Below are 24,402 nucleotides of genomic sequence, written 5' to 3' on the forward strand. Positions count from 1 at the left end.
CATGATATCTAAATGTTAAACAAAAGAAAATTTATAAACAATTTACAAAAAAATGAAAAGAATAAAAAAACCTCTTAAATATTTACAAAAATCGAATTTACAAGAAATGATACGTTTTGCCACTTACTTGTGGCTTCTTCAGTCGTGTATATAATTTAAGAATTTTTGTTATTAACATAAAAATAGTCGTTTCCTAATTATAAAAGTCAAGATTTAATACAAAATTTCATGCGAATAAGTACGATAAACGCATGCAGCGGAATCCCCTATTTGTTGCAATTTGAGGTGCATGATATTCCACCAGATATTCGTCCTCAATATAATGTATTGTCAAGCTATAAAACACCTCACATCTAATGATAAACCTTTCTTTGATTTCATCTACTGGCGACTATCATTAATTTCAAATTATTAAAAAATTCTTTTTATTTTTTTATATATTTATTATACATATTTTTTCTTACGTATTATAGACTAAAATTTAAAGCTACTAGCTCACAATCGACGAGGTTGGTGCTTATTGAAAGCATTGCTAGCACGTATTACATTTGGTACTTTATAATGATCCGTTACAGTAGACGTGATATTTGAAAATTGTGTAAACTTTATATCGACAATAGTTTTAATCAATCGATCAAAAGTTAGATCGATGTATCAATCGAGATTGAACATACGATTCAACATCGATTCGATCATCATTACGCGTACATTTGAAGATTTGAGACTTACGAGTTTGGTGTCGTTAATCGTATGAAATCTCACTGTTAGGTCCAATGCTTATAAAACTGTCATCTTTAGAGTTCCGAAGAATATTCTGAATATGGTGACGTTGCTCGTAGAGTTCCTTCTACGTTTCGATAGACAATATCAACTGCTTTCCTCGATGATCTCCTTATGACAATTTCCACGTAACTCGGTGAACTCACGTTAATACCAATTTCGAGGAATTTTAATTCCGTGGCTGTCAATGCGTATCGTCTTCCCAGTATACGAACCGCACGACGCCCTAACAAAATGCTGTAGAAAAAAAACAAAAATAAAATTAGTTTTATAAATAAAACAATTCTAATCAAACAATTTATAAAAATATTAAATAGAAAGAAGTTAAACTTACTCGTCACATTTATTCTCAAACAATGGAGTTTCATCATGACTCGGCATGTAATAATTCATGCGTAATAATTCTGCCGCAGCTGCTTCTTTTGGTGGAGTACATTTTTCTATGTTCCGAAATATGAACTATCGGTCCGAGCAGTTAATGTGAAACTAATCGTATAAAAATTTAGAGTATATATATATATATATATACTCATTTTCTCAAAGATAGTGGGGGTAAATGTGCTGGGAGAGTTTTTAGGAGTATTTCTAACGCTCTGAAATTTAGAAAAAGGGAAAGACGTCGCTCGGACAACATTAAAGATCCAAACAAGCGAAACAAAAATCTTAGACTACGAAAAAAATTATTATAAAAGGTTGATATCGGAAATGATACACATTAAAGAAGAAAAAAATAGTATCAACCTAAAAAAGGACACTGAGCGTCTTAACGGTTTTTATTTTGATATTTTAGAAAAATTGTCTATGTCATCATAGCATAGAGATATATATACAGCGCTCTGACATTGCGATTTACAGATATTGATTAGCTTCGCAAAAAGTACACATTGTGACAATGTTATTTAAAAAGAAATATTTTATCGTCTCGACACAGACGTAAGTAATCACTATTTTTTAAAATTCTAATATTTAATATTCGGGCTGACACATCAATTGTTTCACAGCATATTACATACTATAACATCATGAACTACAGAAATCTGATGTTCGAGAGTAGACGATTTATCTCAAGTCAACAAGCAGAAAATTTGTTACTGCGTTTTTCACATTATAAGCCGATAGATTTTATATTTATAATATGTTCGGTCTTACCAAACGATTTAATTCTTTGACTTATTAACATAGCGATAATGATATTGAAAAAGACTGTTGTACAGCCGAAACGTTTATCATTTGTAATATTATTTTATGACATATAATAAAAAAAAAATTTAATTAACATCTTATTAGCTCGTTAAGTTGGCCTTTTAATTTATTACATATTTTAATTTTATACGAGCCGAAGTTCATATTGTATTATATATATTAAAGATCCAATAAAAATTTAGAATAACTATCAATTCAACTTTGACCCAACTGGCAGATTACAAAAATAATGTCGCACAACGTTTCGGCCCTCCGTTACGGACCCTTATCAAATGCGTCTACAATAATAATTAAAAGTAAATAATAAATTATACAATATTTTACTTTACGTAATTTGTACAAATTAAATCAATACCTGTTAAAACAACTTTACATATTAACACTAAAATGATATTCGTGATTGTATATTAAGATATTAACAAAGAGTATAACAATACAGCCCGCGCCGCGAAGCCCGAATATATTTATCTGAATATATATATAGGTATATATGGATACTAGTATAACTAGACATATATACGCTGCGCGGAAAGTACCGTTAGAATTACCGCTTCCCCCACGCGCCACATTAATTGGGAATTAGACCGAAGAATTATGAAGCCGTACAAAGAACAACGATCGGGCCGAATAAAAAGCTCGCAGAAAACTGAAAAGAGATATTCCGCTCCGTACCGTCTTATGACAGTTACCGCTCCAGAAAACGCGACCGAAAAGGCTGAGAATAAAGAGATCGGAAGTGCCCAGTCTCGTGTGGGTGAGTTTCCACTGCCGAAGCCGCTTCGAGCGTCTCCTTAACAAACCCGTTTCTCACGCTATCCTCCTGAAAGATCGGCTGTTTATCCAGAGGTTGGGAGTTCTCCGCCTCTGTCGGGAGTTCCCGCGGCCGATTTCCTAATCCCAATTCCTCGGGAAAAGTAAACAGAATCCCCGCGACGCGATTACTGGGAAACAAACACCCGTTTCATAAAATTGCATCGCTCTCTCTCGCTCCCACGCGCGCGAGGGAGAGAGAGAGAGAGCTTTGCCCCCGCACAATAACAATAATACGGGAATTGCACCGCGCCGCGCCCGAAAAAGAAAAACAAACGCGGCCGTGAGGATTTAAAGAGCCGGTCTTTTAAATTCCGCATTCCGATCACCGAAACTATTTAATAGACCGTCGTTCCGTGGGGCCAATTAGCATCGCGCAATTAACACAAGACCGACACTTTTTTTTACAGAGTCAAATTGTCGTCACCACCGCTGCGCCGACCCGCACCCCGAAATACACGCACACACCAGCGTCAGGTGTATATACAAAGAGAGAGCTGCTTTCGCGTATTCGATTAGCACGCGTCCGGTCTCGCATTCATACACGCATCCGCACACGCTTGTACACACACATTCGCTGTCATACACACGACATACATTTATACTGGCGTTCGCATCCATACACGCACCCGCACATATTTATACACATACATACGCTGTCATACACACGTCATACATTTATACTTGCACTCGTATCTTAATATTATATACTCCTGCGTTCACACACAAACATCCACACACGTACACACACGCACACGCGCACGCACGCACGCGCGCGCACACACACACATGTACATTTGTATATAGCACACAAATAAACACTTGTTAAGTTTCATAAATCAAGGCGCACGTTTCTTGGATTAAACCCTTTCTCGAACCTTGTGATCCCGTCTGATTGTGAGTGATCCGGCCGCACTGGGAAAGCGGTCCGTTATAAGAGGACGACGCGAACATAATAGTCTCCGGGTAAAATTCTTTCTTGTTTTATAATGTCGCTTACAGCTAAATATTATAACAATAATCCGTACAAAGACAGTGTTGTACATAAAAATATAGGAACCAAATAAATAGAGAACACACAAGGAAAGCAATAAATAAATTATAATAAACAAACAACTAAATGTAACTTATACTCTCTGTATCGGCACATCATATATCGGGTTTAAATTTTCAGTATCCTTTTGCAAATTTATGTTATTATCAAACTTTTTGATAAAAACATCTCAGCAATCTCTCTCTTCTTTTTATGTTTTTCTCAATGTAATATTTTAGGGTCTTTCCAATTAAAATCGTGACCATGTAAAGCACGATGTTTACTGATCACATTATGATTACTGGGATGTTTTTTTATATTATTGCAATGTTCTTTAACACGTGTAGCTAATTGTCTCTTCGTTTGTCCTGTATATGTTGCTTTACAATTGTTACATTCTAACTTGTATATTACGTCTGTTTTACAGCCTAACTTGTCTTTGCCTCTGACAATTAAACTATTAAGACTTTTCAGGATGGTGTGTACAACTTTCCCTAACAGCACACATATCCCGAAGATGTTCAGAGAACATCCTGAGGATGTTCGAATGTCCTCTGAATATCCTCTGAATATCCTCTGAATATCTTTTGGATATGTTGTGCTCTTAGGCCAACCTTGTTGCGAAATTGAGAAAAATGGGTTCTTAAATTTTTTGTTAGAGTGAAAACTGAGATCTACCCGAAAAAGTAGGTTTTCTATACCAATTTGTATGTAATTTACCACTATCGTTTATCACTGTCACATCAAAATGCAAAAAAAATACTGAAAATTTGAACCCGATATACGATGTGCTGATACAGAGAGTATAAGTTACATTTAGTTGTTTATTTATCATAATTTATTTATTGTTTTCCTCGTGTGTTCTCTATTTATTTGGTTGCTATGTTTTTATGTACAACACTGTCTTTGTATGGATTATCATTGTTATCATATTTAGCTGTAAGTGACATTATAAAACAAAAAAGAATTTTACCCGGAGACTATTATGTTTGCGTCGTCCTCTTTGTTAACGTCTTAATGTACAATCGTGAATATCATTTTAGTGTTAACATGTAAGGTTGTTCTTGGATTGGATCACTGGTTGTTTAACAGGTATTTATTTAATTTGTACAAATTACGTAAAGTAAAATATTGTATAATTTTATAAAATAAATATAATATTGGAAGCTTGTTTTAATAAATTAATAATGAACAAATTAACAAAAGCTGTTTTACGAGCTAAGTATTGGATGGAATTTATTTTAAATTATCAATACATCTATAATCCCGAGATGTGACATTTCGACGCTAACTTGTGTCTCTTTAGCCACAATATATTAAATTTACAAAAAGTTGTTACAGCATTACTTCTTCTTTACAGTGTCAAAGTATAGACAGGTGTCATTTGAATGTATCTGTTACAGACAATGGATATAATTTATATAAATTAGCTACTAAATAATTTAAATAATCTTAGCAAAACACAGTTACTAAATTAATTAATAGAAAGAAAAATCAAATTTTATACCTTTACTTTAATAAATACGATATATAGATTCTTAGAGTGTCACACATTTTTAACACAACTTATATACACCTTCATACCTTGAAGGACAGATACGCAATGAGAAGAAATATTTTTCAGTATAAAGTGGGAAAGAAAATTGTGAATGCGCATGTGTGATGAAAAACAGCTGAGATTAAATTATTCAAGCTTTAGTTAAGCCATCCAGTACTGGGAAATACATTTTATCTAATAAATCTAAATCTTCGATTACATTCAAACCACTTTTTTGTTCTTTTATGCAGATCATTTCCGAAATTAATCTTTTAAAATAATTTGGTTCATGATCCGTGACTTTAATTTTTTCTCAATTCATAGAATAGTTAAAATTTCTTATATGTTCTGTAATAATAGAAGGTATTTTATAATGTTGAACCATATTATTTTTGTGTTCTATGATTCTCGTCTCTAGCTTTCTTTTAGTTTGTCCCACGTATGACGCTTCACAATCCTTACACTCAATTTTATATATTACATTATTCTTATTCGTTTTTGGTATTGTGTCTTTATGCACCTTAATGAACTTATTTACTCTGTTAAAACATCTGAAACCTATAGTAAATTTAGTGTTTTTAAAAGATTTACAAACACTCTCAGTGAGACCCTTAATATATGGAAATGTAATAAACTTTTTGTCTTTTTTTTTATTAGTGTTTTTTAATTTGTTGTAATTTAATTTTGTAAACAATAAATAATTTAATATAATGTTTTTTAAATCAGCCAACAGTACCAAAGCATGAAAAATTAATTATTCGGAACTGTATCTCTTGGTATGAGATCACTAAGTTTCATATATAATTTAATCTCAAAACTTACATATGTGGAGAAATAGGCGCGAAAAATATAGGTCCGAAAAGTCGCTGAAGCGGGAATCGAACCCGCGAAAAAATAATGTAATATAATTTGTAACCGCTCTTTAAAAAATTAATATACATATAAAAGGTTATAAGAGCTAATTTAATTCTTTCATTAATATTTATTTGTGGAAAAATATTTATAACATAAAATATTAGACAGAAAAAAATTCGAACGTTTCGGGTGCTTTTTCAACCTTCTTCAGCGCATCATTTAAAATTAAAGATGAATAGAAATAAACAATCAATTATTCATAACTGTCAATATATTAAAACTATATAGAAACACAGTTATTTGCATAAAACTACGTCAAGCTATTTTTTTAATTAACGAAATCAACGCATTTTAAACCTGAGCATTTTTATATATTCTATTCCTCGAATCATCATTCTACAGTATGTAATTGTCGCGAAACAGATCTCTCGCTAATTGTTCGGTTAGGAGGTCGGTTGCGAATCTCGATAACAGCAATCGTTATTATGTCTATAAAATCATTGTACGAAAAAATTAACATTGAAAGATAAGTAAATTTATAAAAATAGACCTCCTTTATCTCCTATTATAGCTGATATAGTACTGCAAGATTTAGAAAATAAAGCTCTTCAACTACTAAAGTTTTGTCCACTCATATACATCAGATACGTGGATGATATAATAATGGCTGCTCCGTCGGGTGCCGCGTATAAATGAGAGAGAGAAAAGATGAAGCACGACCGCGTGCGAGAGCGCGAAAGTGACAAGGACGGAGAGTGCGGGCGCGCGAGAGCGAGCGAGACGGCGAAAGCCGTGGACTGCTGGTCACCGGCGTATTTACTTTAAAAATCGAACTCTACCATATTACGGCGGTATTTTTGCTCTTTGCGTGTCGTCAAGATTCTTTCAGACCTAACTTCTGACTCTCTTAATTGTCGAACTCTTTGTTCTACTCTTTTCTTGTATATCGTATATTATAGGATTGTTGCGCATCCGACGTAAGTAAAGTCTTCGTTATTTTTCGAGCCTAGATTGTCGCGGTACTTCTCGTACTATTATATTTTGTTGGCTCTGTCGAAATCTTAGTGACGTCAATTCAATTTGTTCTTGAAATTAGCTTTCACATTACGAATGTTATATCGTATCAATTTTTTTTTTATTATCTTCTTTTTTTATATTGTAAAACCAATTATACGTTATTTTCTCTCTAATTTTCCAAATTATGTAAATTATAATTTCTGCTATATATTTTTTTTTTGTAATTTCATAGTTATTCGATTTACGTTATAAAATATATTGTTTTTCCTTTTCTTCTCTTATTAGAATAAATCGGAATTATTTTATATCATACTTTCGCGTCCTTATTTTCCTTTGTCTCTTTGTTCTGTTGCGTCTCATTACCGGATAATCCGTGTACAATTAATTTCGCGTGTACTTTGAGTAAACTATTTATTCTTTCTTTCGCGGCAACCACATCCTGTCTCTCTGCCGTTAGGTGAGCAGCCGGCCCGTCGCAGAACTTCTGGCCGTATTATCGCGTAATTTCGTGTGTCGCGAATTGGCACGTGCAAAACCGTGTCTGGCACCATAAAATCATAAAACCATAAAAGTACTTTTGCATATCTATCGGCTGGCGTTCTGCTACGGTACGCGCGGAGCGACTACGTTCCTAGTTCCCGCGTAATATCTTTCATAAAGAACAATTCCTTTCTTTTTTTTTGACGTCGACCTCTGCTTGCCGCGTTGCTCCGGGCGAGAAAAAGTCGTCGTAATATATATATGTAGTTATAAAAATAAGTAGTAATAAAAATATCAAAATATTATTTTATTAAAGAGATTTTATGATCAATAAAAATTAATAAAAATCATAAAGTGCTGGAAAAATTAGCCGATATATATATATATATGAACAAATATATGATTTTGCAAACGCATTTGTTGCTTGATTTAAAAAATGTCAGGATGAGTAGCAATTGTTTTTTTTCATTGCTTTTATTCTTTTCGCTATTCGCGCGTTAAAAAAACTTATACATATCTTCGTATGGTCACTTCAGTTATCTTTTGTCCGACATATGCTTAGCTTATCTTAGCACACGTAACTAGAAATAGAGAGAATATGTTTCTATTTGTCATAATTTCGCTATAGGGGCAATATATGCTTCTATTTACCATAACTTCAATGTCATGATAATAATCTTTAAGTAAAATTGCAGATATTGTTATATTTGCATAACCATATACAATAGTCTAACTAGTAAGCACAATGTTTTAGCATACATGTCATCAGCATTACTGATAATAAATAAGATTTTTTTTTGCAAACACTGTATGACTAATTAAAGACTCAAGTTAGCATTATTATCGTATAAATAAGTAAAGTTCAGTTTTTTCAAGTCATTAGTAAGGACACTGTTAATAATTCGTAGAATTTCTTTTCAGCGCTTCGATATTTCATGTTATTATATCATTCTGTGTAATACAACATATCGTCAGTAAGTGCTTAATTCTATTTTAGATATTTTTGACACATAAATACACATTTTAATTTTCATAAGACAAAATATTTACGGGTTCTATAATGATTCATTATTTCGTGCATAAAAGTATTAAAGTAAGATTATCGAAAACTGATTACTATACAAGATCTGTAATATATTTTATAGATGCGTGCGTACGTATGTGTGTGTGTGGGTGTCCAATACTATTTTTTTGCTTAACAAACTATTTTCTTATACAATATATATTTATATCATATTAATAATCAATTTTATCATTTAAGTAAAATGAGACAATAAAACGAGACCACAGAACATTGGATGCAATATATTATTTATGATTAGGCATATCATCAAATTATTACATTAAGTTATAACCATATTTGACACTTTATATTTGGGATATAAAATTTGAATATCTTCAGCAAAATGGCTACAAATTATTTGAGAGTAAGTACAAAAACAGTCGCGCAAATCTTATAAATAATTTTTTTATATAATTTTTTATTTAATATTGTAATAAAACGCGACCGTCAATATGACGTAATATACACACAGTTTAAAGATATGTGAGCAAGTTTTTTGTGACATGCAAAATTATAGTTGTTATTTAAAGTAACAAATTCATTCATTAATTTTAAGCGTTTACTGTGCGAAATAATGTTTATAAAGAGAAAATATTATCTTATATTCTTACTAACTATAACAGCCTTGCAGAGTTATATAAATTTGAATTTTAGGCTTTTACTGTGCGAAATAATGTTTATAAAGGGAAAATATTATCTTATGCTCTTACTAATTATAACAGTCTTGCAGAGTTAATATGGATTAAAATGATGAGCAATGGAGATAAAATTGCACACGTAAGTCAATCTTTACACGTGAAACAACACAATGTAAAACATTTTAGCAAAAGAGAACTTTTATGAGTACATAATCAAGTTATTAAAGTAAGTCACATATAAAACAAAAAAAATATATTTAAAGTTGTATAAAATTTGTTGAAAAAGCAATGACGAAAGTGTTACGTTTTATTTATATTATCACAGATATATCAAGAAACATAAAATAGATATATTGTAATAAAGCAAGATTTTCTCATGAAGGAAATTGAGAAAAAACGAACTAAATTTTGTTACATTTGCTTAAAATTTAATTGCACATTTAGTTTTTTATAATATTTTTATTATTAATATACGTACTTCTTTCCAATCGCTAGTCAATAAATAGGAAAATTAAATAATTGATCAAACTAGCAAGAAATTAATTTTATTAATTTTCACGGCGTTTTGACCATGTGATTGTGGCCCTTCTCAAATGAACAACACTAAAAAATATTTAAAAATAAATATCTAATGACTACTCAAAAACCGCATATAATAATGTACAAGTGCAAAACTAATAATACATATAATAATATTACTCACAATATAATCAAATTATAACAAAAGTTCTCAAGTTATTATCGAATTAAAACTATATATCTTTATGACAAAAGTCAGAAATTAAAAGCGAGAGATAGCATACAACATATCACAATAACGATCGTCAACAGAATAATAAAAATTTTTTGCCGGTAAGGCTATTTTATACAAGCTTACCTTTTTCATTTTTATTATTTTTTGTGTAACTTTATTCTTGTTGGAATATATGCATGCTAGGCCCTGTCATCAAGGATTGGCTCCTAAATCAAAAGGGTTAATGTTTATCTTTACACAGACCATTTGAGTCGCCTTGACATTGACATATGTTGTCCTGAGTAATATTGACAAAGTTTTAGCCGTCGTTAATTGTTTATTAAAATGTTATTAACAAATAAATTTTCATGAATTGTCTGTAATTCTCATACACCACGTATATGTTATAAAATTAATTTACTTTACGTGAAAAATTGCAAATCCATGTGAACTTTTCCATATATAGGTTTTTTTGCGCATGCTTTTGACTTACTACACATATAAATAAATGATTTCATTTTATAAAACGTACTTTATGATAATTATATTGCAGTGGTTCCATAAAAGAAAGCAAACTTTTATTTTGTACAAGAATATCTTAATGTACAAGAATAAGCACAGGTAAAAAGCGTGCGGCGAGAGATAAAGATAAAGTTAGGTTTCGGCGCTTTTTCCTAGTAACTTACTTATAAAACCAAAAAGAAACTAAAAACAGAGAAATGATAATTGTATTGCATGTCGCGCGCGCTATCTGTATCTATTATACAGTACAAATTATCTTTTTAATACCTTGCAATTTGATAACTCTAAGAACAAAATTAAATTTAAATTTTATTAAAACTTAAACTTTGAACATGCTTACACCCATAAGTGACCGTAGTTTGACAAACCGTACACCTGCCAAACCTTTTGTCAGAATATCTGCAGTCTGATCTTCAGTACAAATATACTTGACTTGCAACTGTTTACTATTATATAGTTTTTTCACAAAATTATATTTAACGTCAATATGTTTCAGCCTGCGATGCTTCTACTTACTTAACAAATGAATACACAATTGATTGTCCTCAAAAACAGTAATGGGTTCTTCACAGTTGATTCCCAAGTCACGCAACAGTTTCTTGAACTATATGACATCAGATGCAGCGGTGGCCAATGCCACATACTCCGATTCTGTCGACGACAGAGCTATTGTAGATTGCTTCCTGGTTACTTATGTTACCGTACCACCATATACTTGCACCAGGTATCCAGTAATGAATCTTCGATCACTGTCAATTGCTCAATCAGCATGCACGTATGCTAATAGTCCACGTAGGCTCGGAACACTTCTTTTGAAAATATAAGCCATAGTCTAGAGTTCCTTTGATGTAGCGTAGTATTTGCTTCAAACAATTCCAATGACTTTCAGTAGCACAGTTCTGGAAACAAATACAATAATTAATTGCAGTACTTATATCTAGTCGTGTATACAGGGTGTCCCATTCTAATGTCCCGTCTCAAATAAGTTTTTTTATTTTTGATTGTTTCAGACAAAAATTGTATGGTTTTATGGAGGACATAAGGTGGTACTATTAATTTGACCTAGTTGCTTGAAGGTCACGTAAAGGTCACTTTGAGCTGAGGAGATCTTGTCTTATAACTCAAAAAGTACTTGAGATAAAAATGTTTCATTATAGTGTTTTGGAAAGTTCTCGATCTCAGCTACAAGAATATGTAATAAAAAGTAGGTGGTTCCATTTAAAAAATTAAAGGTGATCTTCACATGACCCTCAAGCAACTATTTAAGGTCAAACTAATGTCCTCCTCGAAACCATACAACTTTTGTCTGAAACACTTTTCTACAATCAAAAATAAAAAACTTATTTAGGGTATATCCAACCAATTTACGATACAGCTTAGCTTTAATAATGCACTCTGCTCTTTCTTCAGTTGTTGAATTAACTCGGGTTTCCATAGGGGTTGGTTTGCACTCAGTCATATTAAAGCGCTCCAAAAGACGTTCCATGAATGCTCGTTGACTTAGAAAAACTCGCACATGTTTCAAACGTAAGATGTCGTACATTAAATGAAAGCTGCAATTTGTGCTGACATTTTACGAAAGTTCATTGAGTGTTTATTGATTTCCGTGACGTGTATAAAGTTTAATTATATTTTGAACATGGAAGGAAAAAACGTATATTTTCGGTGCATTTCGCTTTTTTATTTCCGGCAAAACTTTCCGGCAAAGAGAAAAGGCAAAAAACGCGTCGCAAACTCACAAAAAGATATGCGCCGTGTACGGAGAGAATGCCGTAAGTGAAAGTGTGTGTCGGAAGTGGTTCCAAAAATTTCGTTGCGGAGATTTTGATCTCCAAGATGCTCCTCGCTCTGGTCGACCAGTCACTACTGATCTCGATCAAATCAAGGCTTTAATCGACTCCGACCGACATTTGACGACTACGGAGATCGGACGTAACCTAAACATTGATCATTCAACTGTTTCAAGACATTTACGGAAGCTTGGGATGGTAAAAAAGCTTGATGTTTGGGTGCCGCACGAACTGAGCGAAAAGAATTTAATCGACCGAATGTCAGCTTGCGATTTGCTGCTCAAACGCCATCAAAACGAACCATTTTTAAAGCGGATGATCACTGGCGATGAAAAATGGATCGTCTACAACAATGTCAGTCGAAAAAGATCATGGTCGAAGCCCGGGGAGGCTGCTCAGACGGTCGCAAAAGCTGGGTTACACCCAAAGAAGGTCATGCTCAGCATCTGGTGGGATTGAAAAGGCATAGTCTATTATGAGCTGCTGCCACCCAACCAAACGATTGATTCGACCAAGTATTGCTCACAACTGGACAAATTAAAGCGAGCAATCGATCAAGAGCGACCCGAATTGGTGAACAGAAAGGGCGTTGTGTTCCACCACGACAACGCGAGACCACACGTTTCTTTGCTGACCCGACAAAAGTTATTGCAGCTTGGGTGGGATGTTTTGGTGCACCCACCATATAGTCCGGACCTTGCACCTTCCGACTGTCACTTATTCCGATCACTACAGAACAGTTTAAATAATAAATCCTTGAGTTCCCTGGAAGTACCATCAGTTTGAAAGTCAATCTTCATTCCGAGGAAATAGTGTGGGGTGTTTAAGTCTGTAATTGGGAACTCTTGCATTAATGTATCTCTCAGATCAAGCAAGTCTGGTTTATTGCTACCTGCCATAATAATGTCATCTACATAAAGCAAAATGTATAACTTACAATTAGTACATTTTGTAATTTTAATATAAAGACACATATCAATTTCAGATCTTTTTAAATTGAGGCCTTTAAAAAATTGATCAAATTTTGCATTCCAAGCACGGGCCGTTTGTTTTAAGCCATAGAGAGACTTATTTAATTTACATACTAGTTCATTATTTGTCAAATACTCTTTGAAGACCTTTTCATATATATTTGTCAAATACTCTTGAGACCTTTTCATGTTTATTTTCTCTTCTATTCCATGCAAAAACGCATTTTTTACATCTAGTTGCCTTGTAAATAGTCCTTCATAATTGGTGATAGACAGAAGAGTTCTAATTGTAGTAATGTGTGCGACATGTGTGTAAGTGTCTGTGTAGTCGAATCCTCTTCTTTGAGCACAACTTTTTACTACCAAACGGTCCTTATACCGCTGAATATTATTATCTTGATTTTGTTTAATTTTAAAAATCCATTTATTATTGATAGCTTTTTTGTCAGCGGGAAGTTTTGTAAGTATCCACGTTTTACGAGGGTCGTTTAAAAAGTCCGTGCAAAGTCAGAGAGATAACACTATTGACGCGTATCAAGGTTATGTTTAGTTAGTAGCATCTCTTGAAAGAACACACACCAAGTTTCAGCCACATCGGTCTATTTCTTTGTGTTTGGCATTTGTTTGAATCGAGGAAGTTGAGTGATTTTCAAAAAATGGACGACAAAGAATTTCGTGTGTTGATTAAACATTACTTTATGAAAGGCAAAACGCCTCAGGAAACTAAAGAGAAGCTTGATAAACATTATGGTGACTCTGCACCTTTGATTAGAACAGTTTATAAATGGTTTCAAAATTTTCGGAGTAGCCATATGGGCACAAGTGACGCTGAACGTTCTGGACGCCCTGTTGAGGTTACTACTCCAGAAATCATTGATAAAATCCATGATATGGTAATGGATGACAGAAGAGTAAAGATGCGTGAGATTGCTAGTGCTGTGGGCATCTCAAATGAACGGGTACATAATATTTTGCATCAACATTTGGACATGACAAAGTTATCCGCAAAATGGGTGCCGCGATTGCTTACGCTTGACCAAAAACGCAATCGTGTGAAGTGTTGCAAGGACGGTTTGCAGCTGTTCCAGAAGAATCCGCAGGACTTTAAGCGTCGTTTTGTCACTGTGGATGAAATATGGATACATCACTACACTCCTGAGACCAAAGAACAATCTTAACAATAGATTACCAAGGGGGAATCTGCGCCAAAAAAGGCGAAGACCGTTCTTTTGGCCGGAAAGATTATGGCGACTGTCTTTTGGGATTCGCAAGGAATAATCCTCATCGACTATCTGGAAAAAGGTAAAACTATTACAAGTGCATATTATTCATCGTTATTGGACCGTTTGAAAACCGAGCTGCAAGAAAAACGTCCACGATTGGTCCACAAAAAAGTCCTTTTCTATCACGACAACGCACCAGCTCACGTCTCAGCAGTTGTGGTCGCAAAATGAATGGAAATAGGGTTTCAACTCGTTGCACATCCCCCCTATTGTCCAGACTTGGCTCCCTCGGACTATTATTTGTTTCCCAATTTGAAGAAATGGCTGGCGGGAAAAAGATTTTATTTAAACAAGGAGGTGATTGCAGAAACAAATGGCTATTTTTTAGACTTGGACAAATCTTATTATTTGGAAAGGATCAACAAACTAGAGCAGCGTTGAACGAAGTGTATAAGCTTAAAAGGAGACTATGTTGAAAAATAAAAAAAGTTTACCCCAAACAATGAAATAGTTTTTATTTTTGCACGGACTTTTTAAACGACCCTCGTATTTATTAATAGAGATGTAATCTCTTCTTGAACTGCGTTGTACTATTTGTCCTTATCTTCTCGTTGAATATCTTGATAATCCTGAGGGATGTCTTCAACAAATGCTTCTGCATTTAGTGCTATTCCAATATAGCCTTTGAGATATTTTAGTCGAGTCTTGACTCTCGTACTGCATCGTGAAGTAGTGTTTGTAGATTATCTGTGGTTTCGATATCTTTGTATTTCCACCATAATCTGTTTTTCCTCGTCAGCTCTTATATAATTCACTTTCTTCTGAACTACTTGAGTTATCAGTACTATCTTGGATCTTATTTCTGTTGATGCTCTTTTTTTGAGCTTTTCTAGATGTTGCTTTAGAAGTCCTTTTTAAAATTATATCTTGATTTGTTGAAAATTATATCGCGACCAAGAATAATCTTTTCTTCTGGACACCAAAGGCGATAGCCATTCGTACAGTATCTAGCCATTAAACACTTTTTGGAGCGTGAATCAAACTTTTCTCTAATTAATTCTTTGGGTAGTTTTAAATATGCTATGCATCCAAATACTCTTAACTTCTGTACGTTGGGCTTTTCTGCATACCATTGTTCTGCGGGAACTTTTCTTTTTAATGCTTCTGTCGAGCTGCTTCTATTTATGAGATAAACTGCGGTGAGTACGGCTTCAGACTAGAACTTTTTGCTTAATTTTGAATTTGGAATCATACACCGTGCACGTTCTATAATAGTGCGATTCATTTGTTCAGCAATGGCGTTTTGCTGTGGCGTATATCTAATAATGAATTCATACTGGATACCTTTTTGTGCATGATAGTTTTTCATTTCAGTAGAAAGATTTTCACCTTCATTATCGCATCTCAGCCTGCTCAGCTTTAAATTAAAATGCACTTCCACCATTGCTTAATAGTTTGAAATATTTGAAAACTTTGCTTTTTTTTGTTAATGTATATGCTGCAGTGAAATGAGTAAAATCATCGTTGAAAGTCAGCAGGTACCTCTTCCTGTCGTAGGATTCCGTGCCCATAGGACCGCATACGTCGCTATGTACTAGTTGCAGGGTTTTTTTTCACGTATACAAGTTTATGAATGTGGCAATTTAGTTTGCTTACCAGTTATGCAGACTTCACAATGCTTTGGTTTGATGAACCTCTTGTTCCACTTGATTTCATTTACTATTGATGGCAATTCCTTTAGTGCACTGTAACTTATGTGGCCGAATCGTTTATGCCAAATTTTAATATTATTCTCACTATTACATACATTTGATGTCACAGATTCCGTACAGAATTCAAATTCATGCAGTTTATTCTTCCGATATGCAACTGCTATTTGGTGATCTCTCTGTATAATGCTTTTTCCATTGCAGAATTGCACTGTATGTCCGTTCATTTTTAACTTTTGAACGGATAATAAATTAAATTGGAGATGAGGTACGATTAGCACTTCTTTTATTGTTATAGATCGTGCTTGACTATTTACTTGTGTGCGTACCTTAAATTCTCCACATTCCGTTGCTGTCAATTTGTGATCAGACTTTGCGACGTGTATCTGTATTGGATTTTTCAGAGTCTTGATATTTGCAAGATTTTCACTCGAATGAGCTAGAAACTCCGTTAGGCCTGAATCCAGTATCCAAGTTGAGGTTTTTTCTTCAAGCTCAGTTTTTGTGTTAAATGCAAATTCTTCTTCTGTATCAGAGTTCTTGTGACCTTTTGTAGTGAGATTTGTACTTCCAGATACACTTTTATTGTGTCTTTCTGAGGTTTCCTGCAGTCGGCTCTTTTATGATCATACTTTCCACAATTGTAACACTGAAAATTAAATTTATTTTTATTCTTATCTTTAGCTTTAGTATTGTTACCTTTCTTGACGATGTTTTTGCTTGTCGCAAACGCTGCATGTTTATTTCCATCATCTGTTGCATTCGAACTGCAGTACTTAGCTTTTTTACCCAATAGTCGATTTTTAACGTAACTAATTCTGAGTTGTTCCGTTGACAATATCTCCAATGCAGTTACCACAGCATCGTATTCCGTTGGTGATGTTAATAATAAATGACATACTACATCTGTTTTTTCAACCGCAGCACTTGTAGATTTCAATTCACGAATTAGTCTATCAAATTTCAAAAAAATGTGCACTCATTGTCTCTGAAGTATCAAATTTCATAGTCAGTAGCTTCTTTCGTATCCTGAGTTGACTTGCGATTCCTTTTTTTTCAAATGTATTCTTCAGGACGTTCCAGATTCCGTACGATGTATCTTCGTCCTTAATGTACTCTAGATGACTATCTGCAATCCGCTGTACAATTAGAGATTTGCATTTTCGGTCACTTTTCTTTAGCAATTGTAGTTGCGTTTCTTTCAAGGTTCATTGTTCCGATGTGTCCGTGGTCCTCACCTCGACCATCTGAGTTACTGATTTTTCAATAAAGTTCATTTAACAAGGTTTTTATACGGAACTTCCAGTTGCTGAAGTTTGTTTCATTAAATAAAGGAATCTTATATCTGTCTTCTTCTATTATGTTGTAGATTAGGTTCCACAAACAGATTTCCGAAAAGAATATATGTACGATTAATTTACTTATATCCAGTTGCTTTGACTTTTTACTTTCTCTGGGCGTTTCGTTTTGGGCCCATAACCGATAATTATTTTGCAGTGGTTCATAGTAAAAGAAAGTAAACTTTTATTTCATACAAGAATATCTTAACGTACAAGAATAAGCACAGGTAAAAGGCACGCGGCGAGAGATAAAGATAAAATTAGGTTTTGACGCTTTTTCCTAGTAACTAACTTATAAAACAAAAAAGAAACTAAGAACAGAAAAATGATAATTGTATTGCACGTCGCGCGCTATCTGTATCTATTATACAGTACAAATTGTCTTCTTAAGCGGAGAGCACACATTTTTGCATAGACGCATAAGCGTAAGCATAAGAATCTTGATTGGTCTATAAACGTATGCATAAGAAATTCAACCAATCAAATTTCTTATGCATATGCTTATGCGCTTATGCAAGAGTGTGTGCTCCCCGCGCTTCCCCGCTATAACATTTTAAAATTATAATTGACATGTATCCAACTGTTTTTAATTAATAAAAATATAATGTATAAAACTATTACACTTTTCAAACCACATTTTATAATAACTTTTTAATAAAAATTTAACGATGATTAAAATCTTCTGAAAGTCACTCAGGAAGATGACGTTGACAACATATATTAAGATCAAGTCGATTCAAGCGGTTTGTGTAAAGGTAAACATTTACTCAAAAAAATTGTTATATCAATTTGGTAAAATGTAATATTTTTTGATTACTAATAATATAAATTATAATATATTAATAGTAATAATTTCATAGTTAGATGCATGCACTGAGAAAGTAGTTACGTATACAGAGCTACAAGACAAAGTAGTAAGATGCGCGTTGTGGCTAAAAAAACAAGGAATCAAATCCGGCGATGTTGTCAGTGTGTGTACACATAATCATCTTAATTCCATTGTGCCCTGCTTGGCAGCAATTTATATCAACGCGATCTTTAATCCGTGGAATGAAAACATAGACTTGCGTAAGTTCTGTCACTATGACAATTAAAAACATTGCTTTATATTCGATTGATAATCAAAGAAAATAAAATTTCAATGATAGCGTATGCGCAAATATAATTTTATCTATTGTATGTTAATTAAATTTTGTATATTTATTTTATTTATATATATATAAGTAATATTTATAAGTATAGCATTTATGTTTATTTAGAATTTTTATACTTATTATTTCTTATATGTCTCTTATTTTGACCCAGACTATACGAGGTGTGTTCAAAAAGTATCGCGAATTTTGAATTTCCGCGGGTTACGTATATTCGATTTTCGATTTTTTTGTGGCGTTATGTTGGTACTCATGTTTCTCATTTATGCCGACAAGTACGGCCATTTTGAATGTTCAGTTAATTTTTGACAGCTGCTTTGCTTGCACGTGTTTTGGCTCGTCTTCGATTTTTGCCTATTCCAAAAAATGGATCAAAGAATCTGTATCAAATTTTGTGTGAAAAACAAAATTAAGTGCGCGGACGCATTCCGAATGTTGACTGTGGCATATGGTGAAGCTACCTTGGACCGAAGCAACGTTTATCGGTGGTACAAAATGTTTTCCGAGGGCCGAGAAGATGTGAACGACGAAGAGCGTGCCGGATGCCCGAGCACGTCAACAACAGACGAAAACATTGATGAAGTGAAGAAAATAGTATTGGTCAATCGTCGAATCACCGTTAGAGAAGTTGCTGAGGACCTAAACATATCGATTGGCTCGTGCCATTCGATTTTTACCAATGATTTGGGCATGACACGGGTCGCCGCGAAATTCGTACCAAAATTGCTCAATTTTTGGCCAAAAACAACACACTAATAATGCCGCAGCCACCGTATTCCCCAGATCTGGCCCCCTGTGACTTTTTCTTGTTCCCGAAACTGAAGAGGCCCATGAAAGGACGACGCTACGCTACGATTGAGGAGATAAAGACGGCATCGAAGGAGGAGCTGAACAAGATCACAAAAAATGATTTTTTGAAGTGCTTCGAGGATTGGAAAAAACGTTGGCACAAGTGTATAATATCTGGTGGGGATTACTTTGAAGGGGACAAAATAGATATTCATGAATAAATAAATAATTTTTGAAAAAACACAAAATTCGCGATACTTTTTGAACACACCTCGTATACAATATATTCAAAAGCTTATCAAATTCAGAATTTGCGGATGGCAATCTTATTTTTATTAGTGATAGCAGAATCTTATATTCGAAATTCAATATTTTTTCTCGTCTGCTCTAATACTTATGTGTTATTTGTCATTAGAAACAGCATTGCATGTCATGCAACTGACTACTCCGAAAGTGATCTTCTGCAACGAGAAAGTCGTAAACGTTATTTTAAGAGCAACAAAAGAGAACTGCTTCAATCCCAGTGTTGTGGTTTTTGGCTATTATTCAGACGCAATCATGTTTTCCGATATTTTAAACATGCACAGCGATGCGGAAGTAGCAAATTTTCAATATGTCGAGCCTGATAACATCAAACAAACAGTATGCATTATACACACATCAGGCACCACTGGAATGCATAAAGGCGTCGAAATGTCCCATTACGCTCTCTTAATTACCAGCGAGAATACAAACATGAGTTTAACCAATACAGTTTGGTTCTCATCACTCCATTGGATCGGCGGAATAGTAATGAACCTAAAATCGATCGTGCAAGGCATCAAAGTGATCATCTACCCGGAATTTGAGGAAGAGATGACATGCAAACTAATCGAGAAATATGAGGTGAAAGTTGTAACGGAGCTAACAGAGAAAATTGCGATAATATATAAATTATAGGTTAATAAGAATTAAATCGATCAACTGGCTAAGGTGTTGAATTTAATTTATTAGCAACGTTTCAACCGCTATATCGGGTCCTCTTCAGGCTACAATAAGCAAAAAATTTTTTTACGAATGAATTGAAATTTAAGACGCATCAAACCAATGTAGGATAAATTAACAATAAATGTATAACAACGCACTAATAAATTATAAATATGAAATAAAAATGAAATAAAATGTACAACTAATTACACCTAGTCGACTAGCAAACTTTTGCAAATTTATTTATTAATAAAAAAATACAGAGAATTTAAATGCTGTTTATGATACGATTTTTAATGTTTTTTAAGATCCTTGAATATGTATTTTTATTTATTTTGACTTATATTGATTATTATTGTCTATGTTTATCTCATAGTTAATCCTTCCGATTATTTATCAGTGTATGTTTAACCGGCGTTTGTGCACAGTGTAAAGTTATGACTAAATTATTACTCTACTTTGTTCCTGGTTGGCATGATCGAATCTAAGACCTTTATCATCATTTAATAGGTATTAACATTATTTTACAATTCATTAAGACTTTAATTTAGGTATATTTAATGACTTTTATGTAATATAATCTGATTGTTATTTCGAGATTATTTGATTGTTAGATTAATACTTATTTCATTTGCACTGCATATATTTTAATGACTAGGTGTAATTATTCGTACATTTTATTTCATTTTTATTTCATATTTATCATTTATTAGTGCGTTGTTATACCTACATTTATTATTGTTAATTTATCGTACATAGGTTTGATGTGTCTTAAATTTTAATTTATTCGTAAAAAAATTTTTTGTTGCTAATAAATTAAATTCAACACCTTAGCCACAGTTGATCGATTTAATTCTTATCAACCTTGATTTCAAAATTCACTGGTGATCAAACTACTTATCTTGTTATATATATATATACACATTATTTGTTAAATATATATATATATATATATATATATATATATATATATATATATATATAACTTTAAAATTCAAATATATGTAAGCTTATAGATAGAAATATTTTTACTGACAAACGCAAATCTTTGAATAATATATAAATAGACTCTAACAGCAAATTAATAACATTTCCATATACATATATATATATATATATATATATATATATATATATATACAGGGTGTCCCATTTTAATCGATCACCCCTTGTAACTTTGCAGGGAGCAATTGTAAAGAAAAATGTTTCAGGCATGTTTGATTGCAAGGTCAAGGCCAAGATCACCATCTTATGTCCCCCTTGTAGCCATATAACTTTTGCCTGAAACATTTTTCTCTATGACTGTTCCGTGCAAAGTTACAAGGGATGATTAAAATGGGACACCTTGTATACATACATTGTTTTCGAAAAATATTAAAATATCATCTTGCAAACTGTTATAACGCATATTTATTAAGTAATTATATAACATTTATATTTACACGTCACTGACATATATTGTAACACGAAAATATGAATCTTTTTTCTCATTCTTTCTTGTTATTCAGGTAAGAATACTTTATATAAGCTCGAGCATGCTCAATCGATTTTGTAAATCAAGTTATGTAAGAAAGTATTCATTATCATCTTTGGAAGTTATAATTTGTGCCGGTTCGGTAATTAAACCAATAGTAGAAGAAACGAAATGTATCTTATCGCATATTCAGATATTACAAGGTTATGGTAGGTATATTGTAATAATTATTATAGTATATATTAGCTAACAAGTGCGGGGGATCGTAAATCGGCCGAGAGTGCGGAAGTTTGGCGCACGAGGCGAAGCCGAGTGTGACAATCCGCACGATCGATCGATTTATGACTCGCACATATTGGCTACGATATTTCGTGTGACCGGTGCGTGGAAAGGGAGCATTTTCTAAAATCCCATTATGTGCGTAAAGGGCGACGTTTCACAAAATATTATAAAGCGCGCTGGTTGCACAAAATATAAATATATATATTAATATATAATACACAAAATAATATCAATATATAATAAATAAAATAAATATATAGCAAGTAGATAAAGAAGATATATCTTCGAAATTCTATTATTATATATATTATATTTCTAGGAATGACAGAAATCTGTGGATTCGGTACATTGCAGCTTCCGAATCATAAGACTGGATCTTGCGGGACTGTAATCAGATATGTGGAAATAAAGATTGTAGACCCAAAAAACGGAAAAGTTCTTGGTCCGAATAATCCGGGAGAATTGTGGATAAAGACACCGACTATGATGACTTGCTACTACAAAAATCCTGAGGCGACTAAAAGCATTATTGATGAGGAAGGTAAAAAAAACACCATATTTCCTTTTGCGCGTATTCGTGCAATGTAAACAATATAATTAAATTAAATTAATTATTTATATGCAAATATTCAATTATTTGCATATATCTGTATTCAAACTATCCAGTTTAGTACCATACAATATAAGAATTTTATGCTTATTAATTTTTGTTATACAATATACCTACAAATAGCTGTTTTAATTTCCTATAAAAGTAGTACATAGTAGTGTTCAAAATTAAAAATTTATGCAAAAAAATAAACAATACAAATTAATACAGAGATAAGTTTTTAGAAATTTTCTAACACTGATGCAAAATTAAAATTACATTATTGTGTAAAATATTTTTTTACAGTAATTCAATTTTTTTACATTTAAAGTGTAAGACAGGCAATAAGAGCCAATCGCGGAAAACGGTGCGTTATCCCAACGAAACTAAATTTTTTCGTTGGAATTATATATCTGTGCGCAAGGCATTAAATTTTACTTGGTCACTGCCAAGTAAAATTATTTATATGCAAATATTCAATTTTTTTACAACCACCGTTTATACTTACAAGAAAACCGTTGATAGTGTCCCTCATCAATTTTGATGTGTTTTAGATATATTGTAGAACATCAAAAAATATTAAACCTATATAACTATACTATACTTTTTAAGTGTTTATCACAACATTTAGGACGGGTTGATACAATCCCTTCAAAATAACAAATTTTTTATTTTTATCGAATATCTGCGAAAATAAGGAATATAAAAATGTTTTACACAAAAATTTTATAGTATTTTATACTCTTACTTGCTTTTTAATCAGACCGTGTTTCGCGCGGTCCTTATATAGTAGCCTGTATAAAACTTGATTTAATACAGAAAATTATTTGTTCTGTCTTTATAACCGCAAACTACTTCCACATTTCTGGACCAATTTTTACTAAATTTTTGTCAAAATATTACAAATTTTTCGAGGATAACTACTGTGTTGTTTTTTTTTCACTTTCTGATATTTTATTTTGCACTGCGTTTTGTATAAACTTAAATATTTATAATAAATAAATAAATAAATATATATATATATATATATATATATATCGGCCAAGCAAGCAACGCGTTGTTATTGCAAAAATTAAGAAACATAGGAATTCGCATCTTGTGGTTGAGATCTCAAAATTTTTCTTATTCCTCTTTTAACCTTCCCAGGGATGGTACCCTTTTTTAAATTTTATTTACTCAAATATTATTTGTTTACGTCTAATTTACTCACCGCTAACCCGCCATTATTAGCTCTTATACCATTTTTTTAACTTTTTAAGGTAGTTCTATCGTTTTTCACAATTCTTACGAATTTTTAGAAATTTTAATATGTTGTAGACGGAGTTAATATCTATCGATTACGAAATTTTGAAGTCAATTCACCGTTTAGTTTAATAGTTATTTACAATTAAAATTAGCACTTTTTCTATACACCACGTGAAAGGATAGCATTTTTATCACATTTTAA

At 32.8% G+C, this 24,402-nt stretch overlaps 2 protein-coding genes and 1 long non-coding RNA gene across 7 annotated transcripts in view; 2 read left to right on the forward strand and 1 right to left on the reverse strand.

Annotated features, from left to right (window-relative positions):
- Positions 1 to 346: 346 nt before the first annotated feature.
- Positions 347 to 4,492, reverse strand: LOC146720632 (uncharacterized). The gene is made up of 2 exons (XR_014925999.1): positions 1,115 to 4,492; positions 347 to 1,017 (listed from the first exon to the last, which is right to left on the reverse strand). It is a non-coding gene; the product is annotated as an uncharacterized LOC146720632 (long non-coding RNA).
- A 284-nt stretch (positions 4,493 to 4,776) lies between these two features.
- Positions 4,777 to 24,402, forward strand: part of LOC114931316 (luciferin 4-monooxygenase-like) — a 31,324-nt gene continuing 11,698 nt past the window's right edge. Inside the window, exons 1-8 of one of the 5 annotated variants that reach the window (XM_085488209.1) lie at positions 4,777 to 4,918; positions 8,637 to 8,689; positions 8,977 to 9,142; positions 9,433 to 9,555; positions 18,565 to 18,772; positions 20,060 to 20,529; positions 22,119 to 22,293; positions 22,686 to 22,907. In XM_085488209.1, coding sequence (XP_085344335.1) covers positions 9,122 to 9,142; positions 9,433 to 9,555; positions 18,565 to 18,772; positions 20,060 to 20,529; positions 22,119 to 22,293; positions 22,686 to 22,907 — 1,219 coding nt within the window. In that variant the 5' untranslated portion in view covers positions 4,777 to 4,918; positions 8,637 to 8,689; positions 8,977 to 9,121. Of the gene's footprint in view, positions 4,919 to 8,582; positions 8,690 to 8,976; positions 9,143 to 9,432; positions 9,556 to 18,564; positions 18,773 to 20,059; positions 20,530 to 22,118; positions 22,294 to 22,685; positions 22,908 to 24,402 lie in introns of those variants that run through there. The other 4 variants (XM_029303294.2, XM_029303293.2, XM_085488210.1 and 1 more) reach the window with 4 other exon arrangements.
- Positions 13,251 to 18,557, forward strand: LOC114935128 (protein GVQW3-like). The gene has a single exon (XM_029307870.2). It carries the CDS (start codon positions 14,089 to 14,091, stop codon positions 14,608 to 14,610), a length of 522 nt encoding a protein of 173 aa, XP_029163703.2. The 5' UTR covers positions 13,251 to 14,088; the 3' UTR covers positions 14,611 to 18,557.

The sequence above is a fragment of the Nylanderia fulva genome, unplaced genomic scaffold (assembly GCF_048542155.1).
Source record: "Nylanderia fulva isolate GAGA-0341 unplaced genomic scaffold, ASM4854215v1 Scaffold65, whole genome shotgun sequence".
Classification (NCBI taxonomy): domain Eukaryota; kingdom Metazoa; phylum Arthropoda; class Insecta; order Hymenoptera; family Formicidae; genus Nylanderia; species Nylanderia fulva.

What these genes read in the sequence shown, in the direction of transcription:
- LOC114935128 (XM_029307870.2), top strand. Translation starts at nt 14,089, where the DNA reads ATGGACGACAAAGAATTTCGTGTGTTGATTAAACATTACTTTATGAAA.